This window comes from Lissotriton helveticus, chromosome 8, assembly GCF_964261635.1.
Source record: "Lissotriton helveticus chromosome 8, aLisHel1.1, whole genome shotgun sequence".
NCBI classification, from domain to species: Eukaryota; Metazoa; Chordata; class Amphibia; order Caudata; family Salamandridae; genus Lissotriton; species Lissotriton helveticus.
In genome coordinates, this window is record NC_136069.1 from 293694828 (window position 1) to 293717321 (window position 22494).

At 41.7% G+C, this 22494-nt stretch overlaps 1 protein-coding gene across 1 annotated transcript in view; it reads left to right on the forward strand.

Moving 5' to 3' along the window:
• The window catches only part of FDX1 (ferredoxin 1), a 110894-nt gene that overhangs the window by 6492 nt on the left and 81908 nt on the right, over nt 1-22494 (forward strand). The window contains exon 2 of the mRNA XM_078657061.1: nt 21414-21538. Within this exon, the coding sequence (XP_078513187.1) occupies nt 21414-21538 (125 nt within the window). The remainder of the gene's footprint in view (nt 1-21413; nt 21539-22494) is intronic.

Here is a 22494-nt window from a genome sequence, read left to right on the forward strand (position 1 = left end):
TCCCTCAGTGAACATATTGTTAAAGATTTACCCCAAGTTTGGTTCCACTTGTGCTGTTATCAAGTGCATTATTTTTGGAGGACAGGGGTCTTGCAGGGCGCCAGATTTAATTGATGGAATTAACTTTGTAAGTTGTTCTACTGAAGGGGCCTTACAAGTGGAAAATCTGGCTTGACCTAATGTGGAAATTGGAGATTGCCCATCTGGTTGAATGGCTGTCCTGCCTGCAGTAAATTTGTTGAAGATGTTGGCAACCTTTTCTTGAAAGAAGTTGGCCAGAGCTTCACAAAAATGTTGATTACTGCAGTGTCGGGGCTGGCTGGTAGCACCAGTTGTTCTGTAACTAGAAAAAGAGTTTGGTTGGCATTACAAGCTTATTTTATCTGCTCAGAGTAATACGAAGTTTCTGCAGCTAGGATAATATTTTTGTGGTCTGCTAATTTGTTTTTGTAGATAATTTTCTCCTCAACCTCATATTTGTTTCTCCATTTCTGTTCTTGCATTCAGCAGTCCTGCCTTGATATCCTAAGGTTTACGTTGTACCATGGCCGGGAGACTTTCTTACCTATGGTGTTTTTTTTAACCATTGCTACAATGTCTAGATCAGAGTTTAGCCAGAGTGAAAAGTTTAGGATGCTCTGTTCCAGGTTATCAGCTGTTAGCCAAGGTACGGAGGTAAGGACGTCTCTCAGTTCAGCCGGCTTTATCTTGTGCCAGGCTCCACTAGGGGTTTGTTGAATTGTCTCTGTGCCTGGTGGTTCTTTCAGTCTTTATCTGCCAGTTGGCCCAGTGGTCGGACCAGGTGAGAGGAAGGGAGGGTAGTAAATTGATATCTGGGGGGTTGGAGAAGATCGCATCTAGTATGTGTCTAGCCTTGTGTGTCGGACTTCTGGAGATTAAAGATAGTCCAAGTGCATTCATTGCATCAATCCGCTTTAAGGATGCTGGGTAATTTTCATTTTCTAGGTGGAAGTTAAAATCACCTAACACCAAGAAATTAGCATTAAGAATAGATGATTCAAGAATCATGCTAAGCTCATCAGCAAAACCACATCTGGGTCCTGGTGGGCGGTAGATTAGCATTCCCCTAAAAGGTTGCGAGTCCGGCAGCTGCACAGAGAAAGCTAGGGCCCCAAAACCAGGGGTGGTTAATGGCTCAAAAGTAATTTTGAAATAGTTACGAAAAAAAACCCAGCGCGCCCGCCTTTTTTTAGTTGCCTGTCTAGCCCATAGATGGCATATTTGGGGGGGGGGGGGGGGTTGCCACAATCTGCCCACTTTTCAGTTACAAAAGCCACATCCACGTGCTGCGCTTGGATAAGAATTGTTAATGCCAATTGACCATCAAGTGGCGACCTATTGGCTTTGCCAATGCTTGTTTACACTTATTATAGTTAAAGGCATGTTCAGTAATCATTAGGGGTGCAGTAGTAATACTAGGAAATGATGACCTGGTTATACAGCAGTTCTCTTGGTAATCATTGAAGGTTTTTCTAGCAGAGTTTTGGTACTTGCAAAAGTGTGCCCACACACTGGCATAAGATGATGTTTCCCCAAGTTATTTCCTGGCTTTTTTACACCCAGGTCTGCGTATTTATGAAAGCGCTGCCAGGGATGTTATTATCTTTGCCTGCTTTTTTTGCCATAAGGCTCGGCTAGGACATTTGAGTAAAATTATTTGCCATTAACTTTTTTTGTATGTGATATCATCCTTTCATGTACTCTTGCTATCATCTAATCATTTGTGTCGAATAGCCAATAGAAAGCAACTGTTAAAGTCAGTCTATAAACGGAGTAGGAGCCTTGCAAACATTTGTGTGTGTACTCACTCGCTCCTAGAGGAAGTAGATCTACATGCACATAACGAGCTCGAGCCTCAAATAACCTTGCATGCAGTGGGGGTTAACTGAACGGCTTTCATCAGAGAACAATATTTTCTCCATTAATGTTCAAAGAGCGATGCTACTTGTTTGCATTAACATTGAACTTGATTACCTCTCAGCAGAACACAGTCCTCTTAGAGTACGGGGAAGGGCCATAGTCAGGGGCACGTCTTAGGCATACCAGTTAGGAGCTCATGAGTCTGAGGTTTCTCACCAAGAAACCCGATGTTCCAAGCTGGAAGACCCAAGGCAGCCTGTGGCACACGATGAAGGGGTAACATATGGGTTTAGGCATATTAATTATGAGTTTCAGTAATTCAAAACCATACTACAAAAAAACTCTAAACACCTATATGCTTCAGAGTTCTCCACACTCCTGGAAAATAAACTTTGTCCCACTGTGGTATCTCAACAAAGACTCGGCAAGAAAACCCACTTGTAAGAAAGTCAAATAATAATTGGGCTGGATGGAAGTCCAGCACAAGAAATACAGTGACTAACCTGTTACATCCAGCAGCCGCAGTCCTTGCGGTTAACAGCGGTGGGAAGGGGATTTCAAGGGACGATGCCAAGGGAAAATAAATAATTATTTTTCCCTCTGCATCGTTTGTCGGAATCCCCCCCCCACCCAACCCCACTACTGTTACCTGCATGGACCGCGGCTGATATCCTGCCGAGGTTTCAGTAATTTAAAGCTGGCACAGAGCAGACGGGCTAAACTTTGAGAAAATGTACAAAACATTTACAAGTACCAAAACAGTTAAAAGTAAAAAACGTAATCAATAAAAATCCCACACCAGTTTTTATACAAATAGAGTAAAATGTAACACACAAAATCACACTAAAACCCCAAAAGTCCTACTGCAGACAATCTCAACGTGCACTTTACTCCTAAAATCCGAGATGGGGCAACCATTTCACCTCTGTGCATAGCCTGTAGGACACACAGCCAGGCAATTGTCCCTGCTCTAAGAGCAGTTATCACACCTCACTAAGGCCACGTATTGGCTGAGCAGTTTCTGAAGTACGAATGCATATTTCCTTCAGGAACTTCAGGCAGTGAAAAGCTAACTTTCTAAAAGTTACTTTTCCTAAATATTTATTACAAATGTGACTTTACCATTAGTTTGGATTTTTAAAAAAATATATAAAATTGTGGCTAAATAATTTTTATAAATGGTCGCAAACTTGATTTACAACTAATATTTTAAGCTGTACTTTGTTTTTCAAAGGGCAGTCAGAGCCTTCCACAGTAAAATTAGCTTTTGGGGACTTGTCATTGAAGGGACATGGCAACATTTAATTGCCACGTGTCCCACTTTTAAATACAACCGTGTGGGCTGTAGGGCGTACATATGGGTGACATTATTATTTAAAAGGTGAGGGGTTTACCTATCAAAAAGAGTAATTTTGACAGATTGTACTGCATGTTTAAGCTGCAGAAATCCATATACACTGCTAGGTCTGAAGCCATGTCATACTAGTGGATGGCACAATAAGTGCTGCAGTCTGTAGCAGCCATTTAACTGTCCATGCCATCGGTTTAGTTTCCACAGCATATACAATGGCATGTAGGAGAGTAAAATATGTCTATCAGAAATTAGCCAATTTCTCCAGGTTTTAGAAGTCAAAGGTCATACATTGAGCCTGAACAGCAGTGCCTCACTGTGCAGAGTCTAAAAACCAGCAATACAATTCAGCAAAAAATTGGGGAGACCACACAAAAAAGAGCATTTTCTCACACCACCTTTAAGAAGCTGCCATATCCTCCCGTTTCATATGAGGTAATGACCTCCACCTCCAAACCTGTAAGGAAAATCCCAACTTTTCTTCTTCAGAGGCATTTTAAGACCTGGGCAATGTCGCACATTTTTCAGGGTTCTCACCATCCAATGGACCCACCTGTTTGAGGTTTAAGAAGAAAAAGAGTCTTCCGATTGTCCTGATCACTTAGTCACTCTCTGCCGACCTCTACCTCTGTCTGTCTCTTTCTCCCTATCCTACTTCACCACTCTCTCCCTTTCTTCATGCTTTTCTTTTTCTATGTTATTCCTGCCCTATCCTCTTGCACTCTCTATCCCTCCCTTTTTCAACTCCTTTTGCCTCTCTATACTTCTCTACCTCCCTCTAAATTATTCTTACCTCCCTTTGTCTTGTCTCTCATTCTCCCGCTCCCTTCACTTTCGGCAGTACTTGGCTCTTCTTCATCTCTCTAACTCTCTATTTTATATCTTAATTCTCTACCTCCCCAGTCATTAAATCTCCATCTCCTCTCTAACTTTTCTATTTACCTCCCTCTGGCTGTGTCTATCTCACACTGACAAAGGAGGGAGAGGTTCACGGGGCAGTCTCCAGAGTCCCAATCAAATGATCATTGAGCCATTAAGAGCCCCTGAAGTTGAATATACGTTTGTAGACAGTTATGCCAACTCAGACCTGTACACACATCTGCAGCCACTGAGTAAATAATCTTCTCTGGTCTGAGGTCAGTGTTGCACCTTTACTTTGGTAGAAGTTTTTCCTCACGTCTGAAAAGTGAAAGCATGTTCAGTAAAATCATGGGTGTGGAATATCTATGGTCCAACACCATAGACTTTTGGAGTCAAGAGCAGCATGATTTCATGCTTCATTTGTCCAAAGGACAATGGTCCCAACCTCCTGACAATCTGTGTCTACAAGTTTACAGTACCAATCTGTGAAAGAGGGTTGTCTGCTACTAATGCACAATTTATATTGGTATGTTTGGATTGTTCAAAGCTGCCTATATGATTAACTAATGTAAAGAATTTACTATTAGGGCTAAGGCTGTAAAGAAAAGTAGTGAGCTGTGAGCTCCACTTGCATTACCGACAGTGGTTGCAGTACAAAAACACGTGCACATGTGCAAATATTGTGAATTTTATGTTACTTATTATGCTGCCTTATTATTCGCTGTAGCTTGAATGCAAAATGAGTGTTTGCTTTAAAAAAGAACATAAAAAATTGCAACTTGAAAAAATGTTTTGCTAAACTAATGTGCAATTTTAGATAACATTTCTCAGTCATTTAGTGAATTGTGTTGATGCATGGTGATATTTAAAGAAACACGCATTGACAAAGCCAATAGGTCTGGATTCGGCCCCATTCTTTTGTAAATTCTTGTTTTGTCATGGTTTTTGCCAAACTTTATTGTTCGGAAAGCGTCCAGGTCCTCCTCAATCTAAACAAAAGCATTGGCTAAAGGCAAACATTTTGTTTTGGTCTTTAAAAAAGTACATATTGCCATAGTACTCCATGGCACTGAAGGGAACTTCTTTGTGTGTTGCTGTGCTCTTTGTAAAAGTGCAGCAGCCCATAACTCCTAATGAAGTCCACCAATGGCTGAATTCATAGTGCAGTCCACCAATGACTGGTGGGCTGACACATTGCCCCGTGATGCATGCTGGAGTGGGTGGAAGAAAACAGTAAATGACAGAACCATAGACTAATGGATGAAGTCTGGCTGGAAACCCCAGTAGGTAAAATCAAAAGGTCTTGGCTAACACAGACTTAAAGAAGTCAATTGGTGTGGCATTAGCTGCCAAGAAAGCAGGAAGAAAAGAAGGGTAAAGAGAGAAGAAAGAAAGAAGGACAAAAAGAAAGAATGGAAGAAACAAAGGAAGGAGGAAAGGAAGGGAAGATGGAAGTGAGGCAAGGAAGGAAAGGAGTGCAAGAAGAAAAATGAATTTAAAGAAAAAAGGAATAAAAAAGGATGGAAAGCGAAGAATGAAAGGAACACCGGAAAGAAGGAAAGAGTTCAGGAAGGAAGGAAAAAATAGAAGGCAAGGAAAGTGGGAAGAAAGAAGGAGGTGAAGAAAGAAAGGATATAAAAAAGGAATGAAGGGGGATGGAAGCTCTCAGCTTCACCTCCCAGCACAGTTCACCCTGCTGGGAGGTGAAGCAGTGTGCACTCATCCCCCTTCGTTTTGAAAAGGCTCCCTTAAGTCATTGAGCTGACAACCTTTTGGAAATGCAGCTGTGCATCAGAGAGAGGTACTGAGACCTGACCGAATTGTGACAGCTTACTCGATGAAAGTCATTTTTATCTCTACTGATGACGGATAATATCCAGAAACACATGTCTAGCGATTCACAGCACTAACATGCACCAACGTTTGTGAAACACTTCAGCAAAAATTCAAGTAAGCATTTAAAGTGAACTGCGTTCACCATAATTCTAAGGTGTGGACTGTACTGGGTGTACTGGGAGGTGAAGCAGTGTGCTCCCACCCCTTCCCTCCCTTAAGTCATTGAGCTGACAAGCTTTTGGAGGTACAGCTTTGCGCCAGAGAGAGGTACTGAGACCTGAGAGGGCTGTGGCATCTTTCTCTGCAACCCCTGATTAAATTAGTTTTTATCTCTACTGATGACTGATAATATCCAGAAACACGTGTCTAGAGATTCACAGCACTAACCTGCACCAACTTGCAAGTATGCATTTAAAGTGAACTGCATTTACCATAATGTTAAGGGGTGAACTGTGCTGGGCTTTGAAGCAGTGTTCTCCCATCCCCCTTCATTTAGAAAAAACGGAATCACAGCAGGATTGCAAAGTTGAGCCCGCTCATATGCCTATATTCAGACTGAATGTGAGTTGCTAGTATGGTGTGAAAAAGCAGTCGTCAGATAAACCAAGGAATTTACATCATCCTCAACAAACAAAGGGAACACTAATAAAGTATAAACAAAAAAATGCTGGCACTGAAGGAAACTACCTTGTATGCTGATGTGCTCCTTGTGAAAGGGCTAAATGCAGTTATTCAAAGTCAATTTAGTCAGTGGCTGAAGTAGGCTGATCCAAACAGCCCTCTTGCTGTTTGCAGTAGTAGCAAAATGTGAATGACAGAAGAACAGACCAATGGATTAACATGTGGCTTAAAGCCCCTTTTAGAAAGTATATTCTACATACATTTTTGGTACAATCAAAAGGTCTTGACTAACGCCAGACCTATAAAAATGAGGGAGATTTAGGGTGCAACCGTTATGTGCAACAATAAAATAAGTTAGGGGCCCAATTTTTAAAGAAATACATAAAAGTAAACCCAGGATGACCAGTGGCAATTAGTAGATGGATGCTTGGAAGTGAGAGAGAGTTGATTGATGGGTGGATGATGGGGCGTCGCAGAATGAATGCATTGGAGTAAGTGCAAGGGGGATATTTCAGTGCATGAAATTGGGTGGGACAGAGTGCGGGTGGGAGTACGGCTCTAGATGGCTTGGAGTTGGGGCATGGCTAACTTGGAGAGGGAAGATGGTAGACAGTCAGTGGCTAGCTTAGTTCGAAAATGGCTAGCATGCAGGGTACGGATAGCTGGCAGTCAGTGGCACAATGAATTAATGGCTGGCTGGCATTTGCAGGATGGCTGCCAACAGTGGAAGGTTGGATGGATGGATGGATGAATGCTGGCTGGCATATGTATGTACGTATGTTTTGGCATTTCTGAAGCATGAACTTATCTGGCTTGCAATAAAATGATGTACAGGAGGCAAGCCCCAGTGTGGATACATAGAAGAGAGAACAGAGGGAGGAGGCAGAGCAAGTGTGAGGTTGAGGTTAGCCTATCTCACGAAGTGTTTCTTTAAGCAATGAGTTTTCAGTTTCTTCCTGAATTGTAGTAGGAATTATGTTGTTAAGGTGTCAGAGGCCATCAAGAGGATGGGGGCTTTGGGTGATAAGGCTTGTTTTTAAAAAAAATAATTTTTATTTCTCCTTCCTGCAGTGTGTATTGTGTAATCTGGTTATTTTCGAGCTCCTCGTGTGATGTTGGCAACCAGACTTGTTAATATCTTAGCTAGGTAAACAAGAGTATTGGTGTAGAAGATATTGTAAGTTATGAAGCTGATCTTCAAGATCCGGGTTTGCAAGGGAAGCTAGTGTAGATCATTTAGAGCAAAGGTGATGTGGTCAGATTTTTTAAGCACCTTGATGATTCATGCTACTGCGTGAAATATGTCTTTTTCGGATAAGCCAGAGTGGATTCTGTTGAGCAGGGCTTTGCTTCCATCTCGGTGGGACAGGACGAGGACTTGAACTTTGAAGTCTTCTCCTGGAAAATAAAGTTTCACTTTTTTCAGAATGGAGGGTTGCAACCGGACTATTTTGGTCTTGTTAGTAATGTGTTTTTAGAGTGGGAGCTTTGAGTGGTAAAATTGGTGGTAGTCAGCGAGACGATAGCTGGCTGTGGGAGGATTGGTGGATGGCTGGTAGGCAGTGGCAGGATGAGTAAATGGCAAGTGGTGGAAGGATTAATAGATGGCAGACAATTATGGATGGATGGTTTTCTGGCAATCTGTGGATGAATAGGTGATTGACAGAACTCCAGGCTTGGAAACGGGGAAGAAAGAAGTGTATGTGTGGGGTATGCAATGGAAGTTGAATGCAGTGCATTGTGTAATTATATAACTCAAAAGAGGTGGCTTTAAACAGCTGGGTGAGTTCCTGACTAATCCGATCAATACAATCATGAAACCATCTGCCGGAATGAAAGATGAAGTTCACAAATGTGAAACAAAGTCTACTGACCAAACTCATCCAGATTTGTATGTTGATTAATTAGTCAAGAAGTTCTTCCAAAATTTTCAACTTGTCATTAGGCAACTTTGACCTTCAACCGGACTAGGTAGCCGCTGCAACTCAACTTCCCATCATGACCGAAGAATGAACACTGCCCCTGTGGCCTGTCGTCTCTACTGTCAAAATCACTGCTACCATGAAATCTTCCACTCAGGGGTGAGCTCCATCTGACCCTTGACCTCGCTAAAGGACTCCAACCAACCAGCAAAGCGCAAACACCTATCCTCAACGTCTCCATCGATTCCGCCACCTTCCCAGACACCTGAAGAATGCCACAGTCTTGCCTCTGTTTAGGAAACCATCTGCTAACCCGGCCACGCTGTACAACTACAGACCCATCTCCTCCTACCATACCCAGCAAAGGTCTTAGAGAGACTAAATAACCAACCCCTCACCCACCTCCAGGTTCATCGCTCAGCCCCACCCTCTTCAATGCATACATGATCCCTCTGGCAAAATCCATCTGTGCACACAACATCAATATCCTTTCATACACCAACAACACGCAACTCCTACTGCCTCTCGAACAAGATCCCCAACACAAGAAACAAGTTCACAGCATTTATGACCAAAGTCGTTAACAGGATGAAAGTCAGCCGTCTCAAGCTCCACACCGACAAGACAAAAGTAGTGATCTTCAGCACAAACACCTCACTTTGATACTCTAAGTGCTGGCCGACCAGACTTGGAACCGCACCCAGCACCCATGCCGGGAACCTCAGAATAATCATCAAATTGAACATGACTACATATGTCAACGCTATCATTGCATGCTGCTTCCACACCCTGAAGATGTTGAGGAGATCTTCAAATGGCTCCCAAGTAACACTAGAAAAAATCATTCATGCTCTAGTCACCAGCAAGTCCCCGGGATCATTAATCAACTCACTAGAAGACTAAAAGCCACCTGGAACTTGGCAGCCTGAATCCTCCTCAACCTCCCGCACACAACTTGTATCACACCACAACTCCAGGAGCTCCGCTGACTCCTGATACACAAACACGCTCATTTCATACTCTTCTTTCGCACATTCAAGGCACTACATAACTTGGGCCCCACCTCCCTGAATAGTCACATCTCCTTACACCAACAACACAGACACGTCCCCTCCGCCACACTCCTACTCGTACACATCCCATGCATATTCAGAACCAGATCAGAAGGATGGGCGTTCTCTTACATCATTACTAACGGGTGGAATGGCCTCCAACTCCACATTAGAGCCTCTTCCTCTCTTTTTGAATTCTGCAAAAAGCAGAAGACCTGGCTTTTCATTTATAGGCAGGGACAGACACACACATCTGCTCAGCGCCAGGATAATCTGTCGGGTGATAGTTAACTTTACAAATATACATAATATAATTTGTAGATCAGTATCTTACTACTGAAGTAATTTAATGATTTATGCAAAAATACTTGAGTGCTTAGCTGCAAAAATGTAAAGCACAACACGGAGGGCTGAGAACTTTCGAAGCAAAGTGATTATTAAGTTATGCTTATGACCTTTGTTGCTCTGTGACTGCTGCATGGGGATTATGACTGCATCTATAAGTAGCAATCTGACTTGTCAGGTAGTGGAGATGGGGCCAAGCACTTAATAGCACAACTTGTTGCTCTGTAGCGTGGGAATCTTTGGCTGCTGCATGGGGCTTAGGACTGCCTCTACTGGCAGCACTCTGGCCTGTCAGGTGGTGGAGGATGGGCCAATTGTTTCATAGTATGACTTGTTGCTCCACAGTGTAGGACGTGGTCAGAAGAGGCTGGGCTGGACCATCCCCTTAAATTTGCCTGACAAGTATGGGCAAATGGAAAGCCACATCTAATGTCAAAGTTACTGCTACCCTAGAGTGGGTCTCTATCAAATGTTTTTAAAGCGTGCTGAGGGTGTACTGACTAAAGAAATTTGGATTTGCCGACAGACGTTTATAGATGTAACTGTCCCTACAAGCAGCTCCACTATACCATCTCTAAAAGCTTCCTGTGGCAGTCATTGTGAACCCAAGGCGGGTTTACTGCAGGATATCGCTGCTAACGATAATAGCCCCACAATACAAAATAAGCTTGCGGCTTAGAAACCTGATCCTCCTAGATCTTTGGACAAATGTGTGAGCACGTCCTAGGAAATGTCTGTTGTTTTCCCGCTGGAGTTGGCCTTACCTAGTGTTCATGCTTCAAACTTGGCACTATTTTAAAAGAAATTCTTCCGCCTCTTTTTGAACAGTAGAGCTTATAGAGCAGCACTTGGATAGAGCACTAAATTATATTCCTAATCAGTCCGCCCTTTTTATCCAGACACCTCCTCATACACCTGTGTCTCGTGAAGCTCTGCCTCAACCTCTTGCTCAATTTAGAATTGTGACAGACAAGTCTGCATCAGAAATGAATTGTGCCAGTTTGGAAGTTGCTCACTTGTCTTATTCTTTTTGCAGGGAAAATAGCCTAATTCTTATTTTGACACCCTCGAAAGGTCTACAGGTTTCATTTTGCAGACATAAAAAAAGTTATTACTTATTTTGAGACTTATGCATGCCTTTCCTTGATTCTTGCTATGTTCTAAAGCTATGCTCTGATAGTAGCCAAGATGTCTTTCAGCTTAAAAACAGTGATCTGCTTTTTTTCCCAAAACATTTGGATTTTAACACTTTTAACTTTGATCAGATTTTGACTGGAAGAGGTGCTTGGATTGGCCCCAGTCCAAAAATATTTATGGCAGATTACATAGTTGTTGACTTTTAGAGCACTTTACATTAGTAACTTGTCCCACTACAAAAATTGCGCTCCTAAATGTAGTCCTGTTGAGGTTTTTATAAGTGGGATTTATTTATCGACCATCACCCTTGCTTAGCCATACAGTATGTCAAACTTCTGGTGCCATCGCCTCTGCGCTTCCCAATAATGCTCTACCCTTGTACAACTGATTCCAGCCTTTAAAGGAACTTGAGCAGATAGACTGACACCTTCGTATTTCAGTTTCTATCTTTGAAGTGAGTAACTCTGTTCTTAACAGAACTGATAATTCTCCTAAGCGCCTTCCAACGTGTGTATTGAGTACACTATGTGTGGCTAGTTGGAACATAGCATTAATAATAGCTTTAGTCTTAGGAATGTATGTCTTTTAATAATTACTGAGATATAGTTTTGTTTCAGAAGGCTTGGGCCACTTCAAGTCTGGTAATGTATGGCTATGCCTGTTGCTCTAAACCTACAGTCACCGCTGTTTCTGAGAGAGCTAAAGGGGTGGGCTCTTGACATGGTTTAAGTTGTCACTGTATAGACACACCACTTTAATCAATATAAACCATAGGGGTATACAAGTGTTTTTTTGTAAACAAGTAAAGCATTCTGCCATTTAATTTAATCTTAGTTGGTGAATTTTAATGCTAAACTATCAACTAATACCTTATGCTTTGCTTGCCACAAGTCTCAGATGAGCGGAGATACTGTATCTAACCATTGTGTGTTGCCCGGGGGTCCTTTCTCTGATTATGTGACAGAATGGGACATAATCATCACCCTTGAATCCCATGCAAGCGATTTTAATTCCATCCCAATATTTTCTGGGCGGGCTCCTTTTCTTCTATTGGCTGTGTATTTGTGTCCTAAAGCCTAATTTAATATCTCTTTGTAGGGGAGGTAATAGACAAAGATTATGATGGCCTGAATCCACTAGCTGTTACATTAGAGTTCCTGGTCTCTAGATCACATTATCATATGATGGATAATGTATTCCTAGCGGTTAAAGATAAAAGTTTTACGCTACTTTAGAAACTCCCAATATCCCTGTGTACGTCTGTGTAACCGGCAAAAGCATCATACTGTAAATGTCATAAAATTCATTCTACTGAGGTCCGATATGAAGAAATTGTTAAGTGCTTCGTCAACATGAAGTGTTTGATCAAGAGGTCGCACGAGAAGTCTGCAGATTATTCATTTGTTTACTCTTGATATCTTGTATAACTTTAGCCTACCGGCTAGAAGTGTTGAGCACTCTGTGTCCAGGTAGCTACGGCTTCCTGGTTCATTCACACATGGATGTGTGCCATGTCTACGCTTCACTTTTCTCTGCACCAAAACACACTGCCTGCAGTAGCAGTGTGTGTGTTTGTGTTAAGGTGCATGGCCTCTAATGGTGGCACAATGGGTGCTGCAGCCCATAGAGGCCTTCCCTGGTGGTGGGTACCTTTCACAAGGGGCTTGCCTGTGGCCGAGAATGTGCCAATTGTGGATACAAAGGTACAGCTTTGGGAAAGAACACAGGCCCTGGGAACCTGGTTGGCATGGACCCAGGGCACATCAAGTCAGGTTGCATCAGATGTCAGGCAAAAAGTGGGGGGTGACTATGCAAAATGAGGCATTTTCCTACAGTATTCCTTTGTAGTGCTCACTATAAAGCTACTTTAAAGAGTAAGAAAGCTGAAATCAAAAGAAACACCTGGAAATCCGTTATGGCTTCATGTAAACATAAAGATCCAAACTTGGTTTGGCCAACAGTAAATACAAATTCGACTCTGTCCCTAGCTTAGGGGCACATATCATTGCTCGTCAATGGATATCTCATTTTCAAAGTATTTACTCTATTAATCTTAGGGATAGTACTGTTTCTGATCCATGTTATAGTCACAAATTTGGAGGGAACAAGTGTAATATTTGAGCGTCATGAGGTTGCCCTTACACTTTTGGAAAGACCTGGTAAAGCTCCTTGGCCAGATGGTTTACTCCTGGACCTTTTATAAGTCCGATATCTATCTTTCAGAGCTTCTGCTTAAATAGTGCTATAAAGTTCTTACCTTGTTCTTGGGCCACTTCCACCATGTTTTCCCTTTTTAAGAAAACCAATCTACTGGGTCCCCAATGTTGTAGACCTAAATCTTTGATTGACCCAATCATGAAAGTAGTGGGTAGAATTCTGCATAATAGAATTTTGGACTGGATCAAAGAACACAACATTTTGAGTGAAACCCAGTATATGTTTAGGGAAGGCTTGAATGCAATGGAGCAATGCCTGAATCTACATCTTATTTGTGGCAAATACACAATCGTCAAAGGCTGCCCCTTGTGTTTGCCTTCATGGAATTTGCCCTCGTATTTGACTGGGTTTACAGGTCTAAGCTTTGGCAGCGTTAAATTCAAATTGGTCTTGATTCAGCAGTAATTTTCGAAAATAAATATCTGTGTTCCACTCTAACCTATCTGCTAAGGGTAAGGTACTAAAGCATGGAAACAATGGTGAGTGCACATAACCTTTTAAAATATACCAGGGTCTGCGTCAAAACTGTGTCCTTGCCCTTATTTAGTTTATTTTATATGTTAAAAATCTTAATACATTTTTGATTAACTGTGGACAGGATGTGCCCTTATTAGAATCTAAGCCAATGTGGCACTTTTATAGTCAGATAGTACCAGTCCATTGACTTGTACGACTATTGGCCTTTAAACTTTGCTTGCCACATTTGTCTCTTTTATGGAGGATTTTAACCTTTGGGCTAATCTCACAAAAATGTATGTCTTGTGGACCTAACAGCTCTAGAACGCATACCATCTATGTCAAAAACAAAATCTCCGAGAAAGACCAACAATTTTCTTATCTGGGAGTAGTTTTTGACTCTGAAAGTTCATGGCTACCTTGTCTTGCTCCTAAAATGTTGTTAGTCGGCTGACACAGTGTTTAATCTTTCTTCTAAGGTAGGTTGCCAACCAATAGCCTCACTACTTGGAATGTATAAAACACAATCTGCACTGATTGCATTGTATGGAGCTCTGATTTGGGACTACACTTAAGTCAGGAGTTTGCAGTTAAAGGAGGACTGTTTTTTGTCTCTGACTTCTTTCTTTTTCAATTAGCAGTCCACATTACTTTTGCCATGAGAAGCTGGGTGTAGGTTATATTAAAGATGTTAAGGAATACCCTCAAAACAAAATATCTCTGCCTGTGTACATCATCTAAAGTGCTAATCGTAACTAATAATAATAAAACATGAAACGCTGGCCTTCAAATTGTAATCCACAGAAACACAAATACCAAATGATATCAAGTTTGTTCAATAAATATAATATTGCATTTATATGATGACATACTATACCCTAAATAACTCAAGCGCATCCTACACCACACACACACAATCGTTCATACAAAACCTTACCCATACATACTCAAATGTCCTGAAAAATAAGGGTTCACAATTTTCCAATTAACAATATACATAAATGGAAACACAGTCCCCCTCTCCACATGTGCCAATTAATAGCTCTGTCAAGTCAATTAGAGTGGAGCACGTGAGTCGATTTTCAAAATTAATCAACAAGTGAGCAAACATTTGATAGTACAATTCATTTTTGGAATTCAATTTTAACTACATAGAGGGTGAACAGCAAGTTGACAGGGAAACTCCGGCCCCAAAGCGCGTTTAAGTGGGTTCACCTTCTTCTTGGCGCAACGATCAAAAACAAGCAATAGAGGACGCGCCTGGGGAGACAAAAATTAAAACACACTATGTAGTACAATACAGTTCTGTGTGCCATAATTATGCACAACCAATATCCAGCACAGCTTAGAAAAAGAAGGCACAGGATCATGCCAGCTGAGTATTAACCAGGATAGGTAAAAGAGACCGTGCACACATGGAGAAGCAAGAGTTGCAGGAACTGGTATACCCAATATATAGTTAAGATAGCAAAAAACACCACTGTGACAAACCCCGTGTGAGAGGAAAAGACAAGTGAAAGAGGTACCCATGCTCCACACATTCATAAGGACGGTATTTAGAGTGAGCCCAAAAACAAAGAACAGCTAGTAACAAGATACCTGTCCTATAAAATAAAACAATCTACCTGGTAGGAACCAGAACATTGACAAAGAAACGTCCCTGATTGGTGGACAATAAAGGGACTCGTGGCCAGAGCCTAAAAAGACCAGATGACAAACATAAGCAAGCTACGGAAAAAAACATATGTGTAATAATAAAAAATACATTAGAGGTAAGACAGGAGCTTCCCACCGAGATCAATGGACAGTCCCCGAGTCAGGAAGGAGTAATATCAACGTTATCAAAAGCGGGACCACAACTGGAACACCCGAGAGTCCGGGGATAATGAGATCCCTCGCAGAGGCCGCTGATGCTCTCCTATGAAAGACGAGTCATATAATAGGGCTGATAGTCCACAATATCTGATGCGCCTGAAATAAAAAATGGTAAAGCGTGAGCCCTGGCTAAGGGTATTGGAGCTGACCATGTGCTGCACGCCCTGAGCTGTATGCAGGATGGAAGAGCGGCAGCCGGGATGTTTGAACAAACATGACCTGCAAAGTCTGCTGGTTCCCTAGAGCACGAAAAATGCCTGCTGTGATCGAAGTTCAGTAAGAGAAACTGAATCACTGCACTAGTAAGGTCTACTGGGTACCATATCTGTGGGAAAGCCAGAAAACGCCAGAGGAGTGCGCTTAGCCGCAACACAACCTAGGACATAGTTGCGATACCAGGGGTCACAATCCTGCTGGTTAGAATACTATACATGAGTATTTTAAGTAATGTTGGGCGCAGGATGGAAAAAATGGAAAGACACCGGCCCTTCTGGCTACTACACATGCAAAGTAGCGGTCGCCGGTTCTACCCCCGGGAGCAAGTGGGACAGACCAATGGGTCAGCCGGGGCAACAAAGGCTGGAGACCAGAGGAACAACTTACCCTAGGTACGAAAGGAGAGGTCCTGAACCCGACCAGCGCCTTCGGCTGGTACAGGAGTAGAAGGTCCTGGCAGGATTCCGGAGTCATGGCAACGAAGTCTTGCAAGGCGGAATATTTAAATAAAAGCTTGCAATGGATCCGCAACGTACGTACGTTCGGCGAGCAGGATCGCTCCTCCCCCGGATCCAGGGTGCAGAAGAGAAATGGAAACAGGACCATAAGGGTAGCGCCATATTAAAATGAGCAATGCCATACTAAAATAGGCACAGATGAAATACATCACAATAATAAGGCTAAATGGCCATAGAATGGGAAGAGGATGTAGGCTTACGACTAGAGCGGTCGCCCTCGAAGCTGGGGAACCAGGTTTGAGTCTCAGCAACGACGCTCAATATCCTGTGTTTCTGGGCAAATCACTTAATCTCCCCGTGCCTAACAAAAAAAATGAATGTGTCCTTCTGTAACGAAACTTGTGCTATGTAAAGCGCTCTGATACCCGATGTCTTGGGTCTTGCTCACGCTATATAAAAATCTTACAGAAATAAATTAAAAAAAGATGGTCCTCTAGAGAGAAGGGACTTGGTATTGGGGTCAATGTTGTCCTATCATAAATTGAAGACTGGGATAGAGTTAAGGTTCTCCAGTATTGTTGGTTGCAAGTTTCGATATATTTTTGAGGTTGCTCCTGTTCTTGATAATAACCTTAATGTTGCTGGTTCCGGAATCTGGGGTGAAAGGTGCTCCTTCTGTTCCCTAAAAAAACGATTGCTTACAAGGGGCCTGTCAAATTGTTCTTGTCGTGGTTGGTAATTAGGATTGTGGTATGATGGGCCCTCACTGTCTGAGTCAGTAGTATCAGAGAAAGTCGTAACACGTCTGTTTTGTACGAACCATTGTGTGTGTGTGTGGTGTAGGATGCGCTTGGGTTATTTATGGTATAGTATCTACTATGTCTTCATATAATTGCAATATTATATTTATTGAATAAACATGATATTTTTTGGGATTTGTGTTTCCGTGGATTACATTTTGGAAGGCCAGTGTTTCATGTTTAATTATTATCAGATTATTAGCACTCTAGATGATGTAAACAGGTAGAGATATTTTGTTTTGATGGTATTCCTTAGATTCCCCTGTTTTTAGGTCTCGTATGGCGAAAGCAGCGCATGCGTTGCTCTCACCATGGAGAGGACCTTTTGCAATCAATTCTCCTGTAGGCTTACATGCACGCGTCTGCATGGACAAAGATGGCTGCTCTCGCCATCTGTCCAAAGCAGACAGCATGCGTGTCTCCGTAGGGACTGTGGACAGTCCCACGCCATTTTGTTGCCATAGCAACAAAAATGCCGCTTTGCGCGTTTGCTTTTAATTAGCGTGGCCTTTGCGCGATCGCTTTCTCGATCGCTTTCACTTTCACGGCCGCTTGTTTACATTTGCAAAATCTTCAGAAAAGACCAACTTGTCAATAAAGCATTCTGTGCGGAGAGTGCTGGAGTCAGATTCCATATGCTGTGGCATGGCCCCCCACAGCTCCGCATCTCCAGGCGTCAGAGGAGGAGCTGCCGGACAGGCTCTGCCTCCCCCTGCCTGGGCTTGCGCTTCACAGCCCAGGAGATGCTGGGAAGAAGAAGCATTTGCAATGCAATAGGTCTCGCAGTTGTGAGTTTGAGCTAATGGCATTGTAAATGACAATGCCTTTTATTACGTGTTGGTTTTTAAAACATAAATGAAAGGCATTGTCATTTACAATGCCAATAGCTTAAACTCCCGCAAATGCGAGACCTATTGCATTGCAAATGCTTGTTAGATAGTAGGTGCCTCCCTACAGAGTCAACAGAACTAGAAGGCAATATGCCATTTTGCAAACCACAATTGGAAAAGAGCCTTTTTTGTTGATTATCACCTGTAGTTGGTAAAGAGCCTTACAGTCCAGATATAAAATTGGCTCTATACGCCAACCAGGAGTGTGGAATTCCTATAGCCTAATGCCCAGGACATATTGTTTGGGATCAAGGACAACAACTTTTCAGGTTTATTTTGTCCTTGGGACAAGTAGGCCCAACCTCCTGCAGCACAAACCTTTTGACTGCCAATTTACAGTACCACATTATGGAGCAAGGAAGGGAAGTGTCTGCAGTTGAGGTAATATTTGTGTCCATATGTTAACACTGTTCGAACTTGTATTTATGGTTCATTAATGCAAAGTCTTTATTATTAGGGTGGGTGCTGTAAAAAAATGTTGTAACCTCGGACTGCACTACTGTCAGTGGTTCCAGTAAAAAAAAAGATGTACAAACGTGTGCAAAGTTCAAGAATACGAGGCTACGTATAATGCTCTGAGTGCTCTCTGATTTGATGCAAATATTTGCAGAAGCTTGAAAGCAAGATGGATGATTCTTTGCTTTCAAAATAAAATGTTCACCAAAAAATTAAATGAGAAAAAAATTCTCTGCTAACCTACTGTGAAATTTAAGGTACATTTCTTTGAAACATCCTCTAGTAAAATGCGTTGAGGTATGCTAGTGATCCAAAAATTATTTATAATAGAAAGTCTGTGTAACCAGTTTCAACAAGATTATGCGAAACATGAAAATAAACGAGCATTGGCATAGGTAAGAAATTTGTGTCAATCTTTTGGTTTTGTCAATGCGTGCCTTGTTCTGACATGGCTTTTGAGAAACGTTATTGTTGTGGGAGATGCCGGGCCCTTAATATTGTAACAAACATTAGCAAAAAGCCAAAATATAATTTCTTCTCCAAAGTACATATTGTCATAGTAGTTCCTGGCACTGAACAAAAATACTTTGTGTGCTGATATGCTCCTTGTGAAAGGGCATATTGCGATAATTCTCAGTGACATCAGCCGATAGATGGATAGAGACAAAGATAAAAAATGTATAAAAACAAAAGGTCTTGGTTAACACCAGACCTAATTAGGGGCCTAATTCTTAAGGAAACTCACAAAAGTGCACCCATGTGATGTGTCTTTGCATTGGTACACCATGAATTCACAGACATTTACAAAAGTAGACCAAGAAATCGTACTCCTAGAAAATATTTGTGAACTGTATTTTAGCACGAGCAAATATGCATGTGTAGATTTGCTCTTGCGAAAATCTGTTGATCGTTTACTAGTTCACTTTCCCTCCAACCACTTTTTCCCCAATCCTGGAAGAAGTTTTACTTATGACCCTTGTCAAGAGTACATTTCGAACTTTTCTCAGCATGGGAAATGATTAGAGAAGAGCTGGTTAAAACCCTTAAAACATGCAAGTAGTAGGTTTGTATAGACTCAAATGGTATTCCAACCTTGGAAATCTTGCTTATTGCAGAAAGATGGCAAAATAAGAAAACTGCTAGTATTCATGCCCTACAATAGTACTATACCTGCCATAATCAGAGATACTGTAATCACTGCTCTTATATAATGAGACGGCTGCCATAATTTGTCGCCGCACTACATGGCATGAAAGGCACAAGTAGATTTTTTACAGGACAGGTAGATTTATGAAGCAACCTGTCCCATCGACAACTAGATATTTGATTAAATCCACACTTTTGGCCTCCTTCTGTTCTTTCATTTGATATTGATTGTTCCTGCCTATGTGACGAGGTATCCGATCAGACACTACTGTGCTTTACATTTTACAAAGAAAATGTTATTGTATATGAAAAGATTTTTAGTTCGGTTACCAGACGGCATAATTGTAAGAGATGTAGGCCAGCATTATGTTTTTTACAGATATTAACGGGGCCAGACGTATATTTTACTTTTGGGTCCTTTATCAAAATCAGCAGTGCATAATTGTAATTCTGTGCTTCTTTAAATGATGTTTACTTATCTTTTTAGAAAATCTATTTTATGTATATATAATGTAATAATTAAATATCTTTTAATTGATTGATTGCAGTTACCTTTAGAAGCACAAACACATTATGCAATTGGTGCCTCTTGCGAAAACTATACTCCGTTACAATTGCAAAAACAGTGGTCAAGCAGCTACCTTCTGAATATGTACTTCTAAATCCTCTTTTTTTCTCAATGTACGTTAAAACACAGACAGTCTGTTTTGACAACTTAATATTTTAAGGAGCTCCTGTTTACAGACGTGGGGTAGAGAAGGCGGCATGTGTAGGTCATGTAAGTTATAGGAAATCAAATTATAGAAGAACTACTTCATGATAAACAGCATCATTTTAAGATCTCACACCCAGTCTTTCTTCATCTGTGGAGCTCCCAGGGTTTCCCTTTTCCCTATTTTCAGCCTTTACATTCTTCCTCTCGACGCTTTTCCGTGTTCTGGAGCTAGCCTTTTCCTCTGCGGGTGACATGCATATTTACTTCATGTTCTATGGTCCTCAGACTGATCTCTCCTTATTGACCTTACTATAGAGTATCCTGGAGGAGAGGATGAGGCAAAGTAATTGAATCTTAATGGAAATAGTTCTTCAGCTGCTGCATTTCGTCTCCACTTGTCCCCCAGCTGTGGCCACAAAGTGCCTTTCGTCGAGTTGGCCAGAGGCCTACATGTCTTCCTGGATAACGACCTCTGCACAAAAACACACAAGACAACATTGTGATTAACTGAGTCTTCTTTTGATCCGGGAGTAGTTTCAAATACATCACACCTTCTCTGCGTGCTGCTGCTGGCCGTTTCATAAGGCCAACATGTATTCCATCACCCATAGAATCTTACCAAATGAAACTGAGGGGAGACTAATTGCTCACCTTGGAAAATTTCCCTAGTGCTGAAAAGCTTCCAGTGGGTTACTAGTGAGCAAGAGACTGTGCCAAGATTCTTTGTCGACTCTCAACCCCAGCAGCCAGAAGAACGGACCACAGAGATAGGTACTTTCCTGGTTTGGTCCACAAGCTTTGGAACTGGTTTGCATACATATCTGAGGTGTCCTAACCATATATTGATGCAGGCTTTTCAAAATCATCTTTTCATAAAATCCTCCCTTTTCAACGTTTTTTTCTGCTATGTCCTACTGCAGGTTAAGGCCTTGACGCAATTTGATTCATAGCATGCACATTACAAGTCATTTAAATATATTTAGCATGTTCAAAGATCTCCATTGACTGTGACAAAAAAACAATGCCGTGGAATAACAGCATTATCAAATAGGGTTAGTGACGAATGCACTTTTAAACTTCCTACTATAGCCCAATTTGCTTTTTCCTTATGTTTTTGGACCATTAAGAATTGTAATGTTTTCTTGAGTGAATTTGCAAACATTCTGTTTCTGTTGTAGCCCCAAAGATGAAGTCACTGTCGAATTTATAAACCGTGATGGGGATAAACTCGTAGCAAAAGGAAAAGTTGGAGACTCACTGTTGGATGTAGTGGTTGAGAAGAATCTGGATATCGATGGTTTTGGTAAGTATAGAATTTCAAATTCATATGTTTTCATTTTCTTTAAGACACACATATCTTATCGGTTTGGGCATCAGCGAACTAGCAGTTGATTTTAAAACGCAACAATAACCTGTATTTATAAAGTGCATGTTCACCTGTGGCTTTCTTGGCAAATGACTGTTATTGGCTTCCTTTTTATATGTGATTCCAATGGTATCTTAATGAAGCAGTCAAGGCTTGCTGTAGGGTTGCCAAGGGTTTGTGACAATAGACAGCATGACACAAATAATCACAAAAAATAAAGATTGAATGTCTAGACAGTGTTATGTTTTTGAAAAAGCCATAAAACTCCATAGTTCAAAATATAGGTCAGTTAAGAATTGTGACTAGATGGCTCCTAGTACTTTTTATTTCTGATGGATACTTCTGCCTGTGGGATCCTCACCTTTTGAATACCCCCTGCGTCCGAATTCTGCAGGAAAATTCTTGCCTAGCTCTCCCACGTCGACAAGGATGTCAAAATGAACATGCTCTGCTCCCGGCACCGTCATCGAAGGCACAAAAGGACCTTGTTGTTGTGTTGACGTCGGTTCCCTTTTTTCCACGCCGTTGACGCTTCACGGTTTTTCTAGGGGCTCTCCATTTTCAACTAAGAAAACTTTGCATCTTTTGATTGTTCCGGATGGCTACTTCTAGGAAGACGGGATATAAACTCTGTAGTGAGTGTGGCGGGCATGTCTATCACGGACCCGCATGATGACTGCCTTTGGTGCCTATCTTCGGACCACGACATCGAGGAATGCCAAAGCTGCAGGAATATGAATACCAAAGCGATTAAGGAGCGTGAAGCCAAGTTGTTTATGTCCAAAGCCAAGAAGGAGGAGAGAGGTAGGAAGAGGGCGAAGTCTTGGTCTTCTCACACTTCGAGGTAGAAGAAACATAAGAAGTCCAAGAGAAGACATGCCTCTCGACATCGT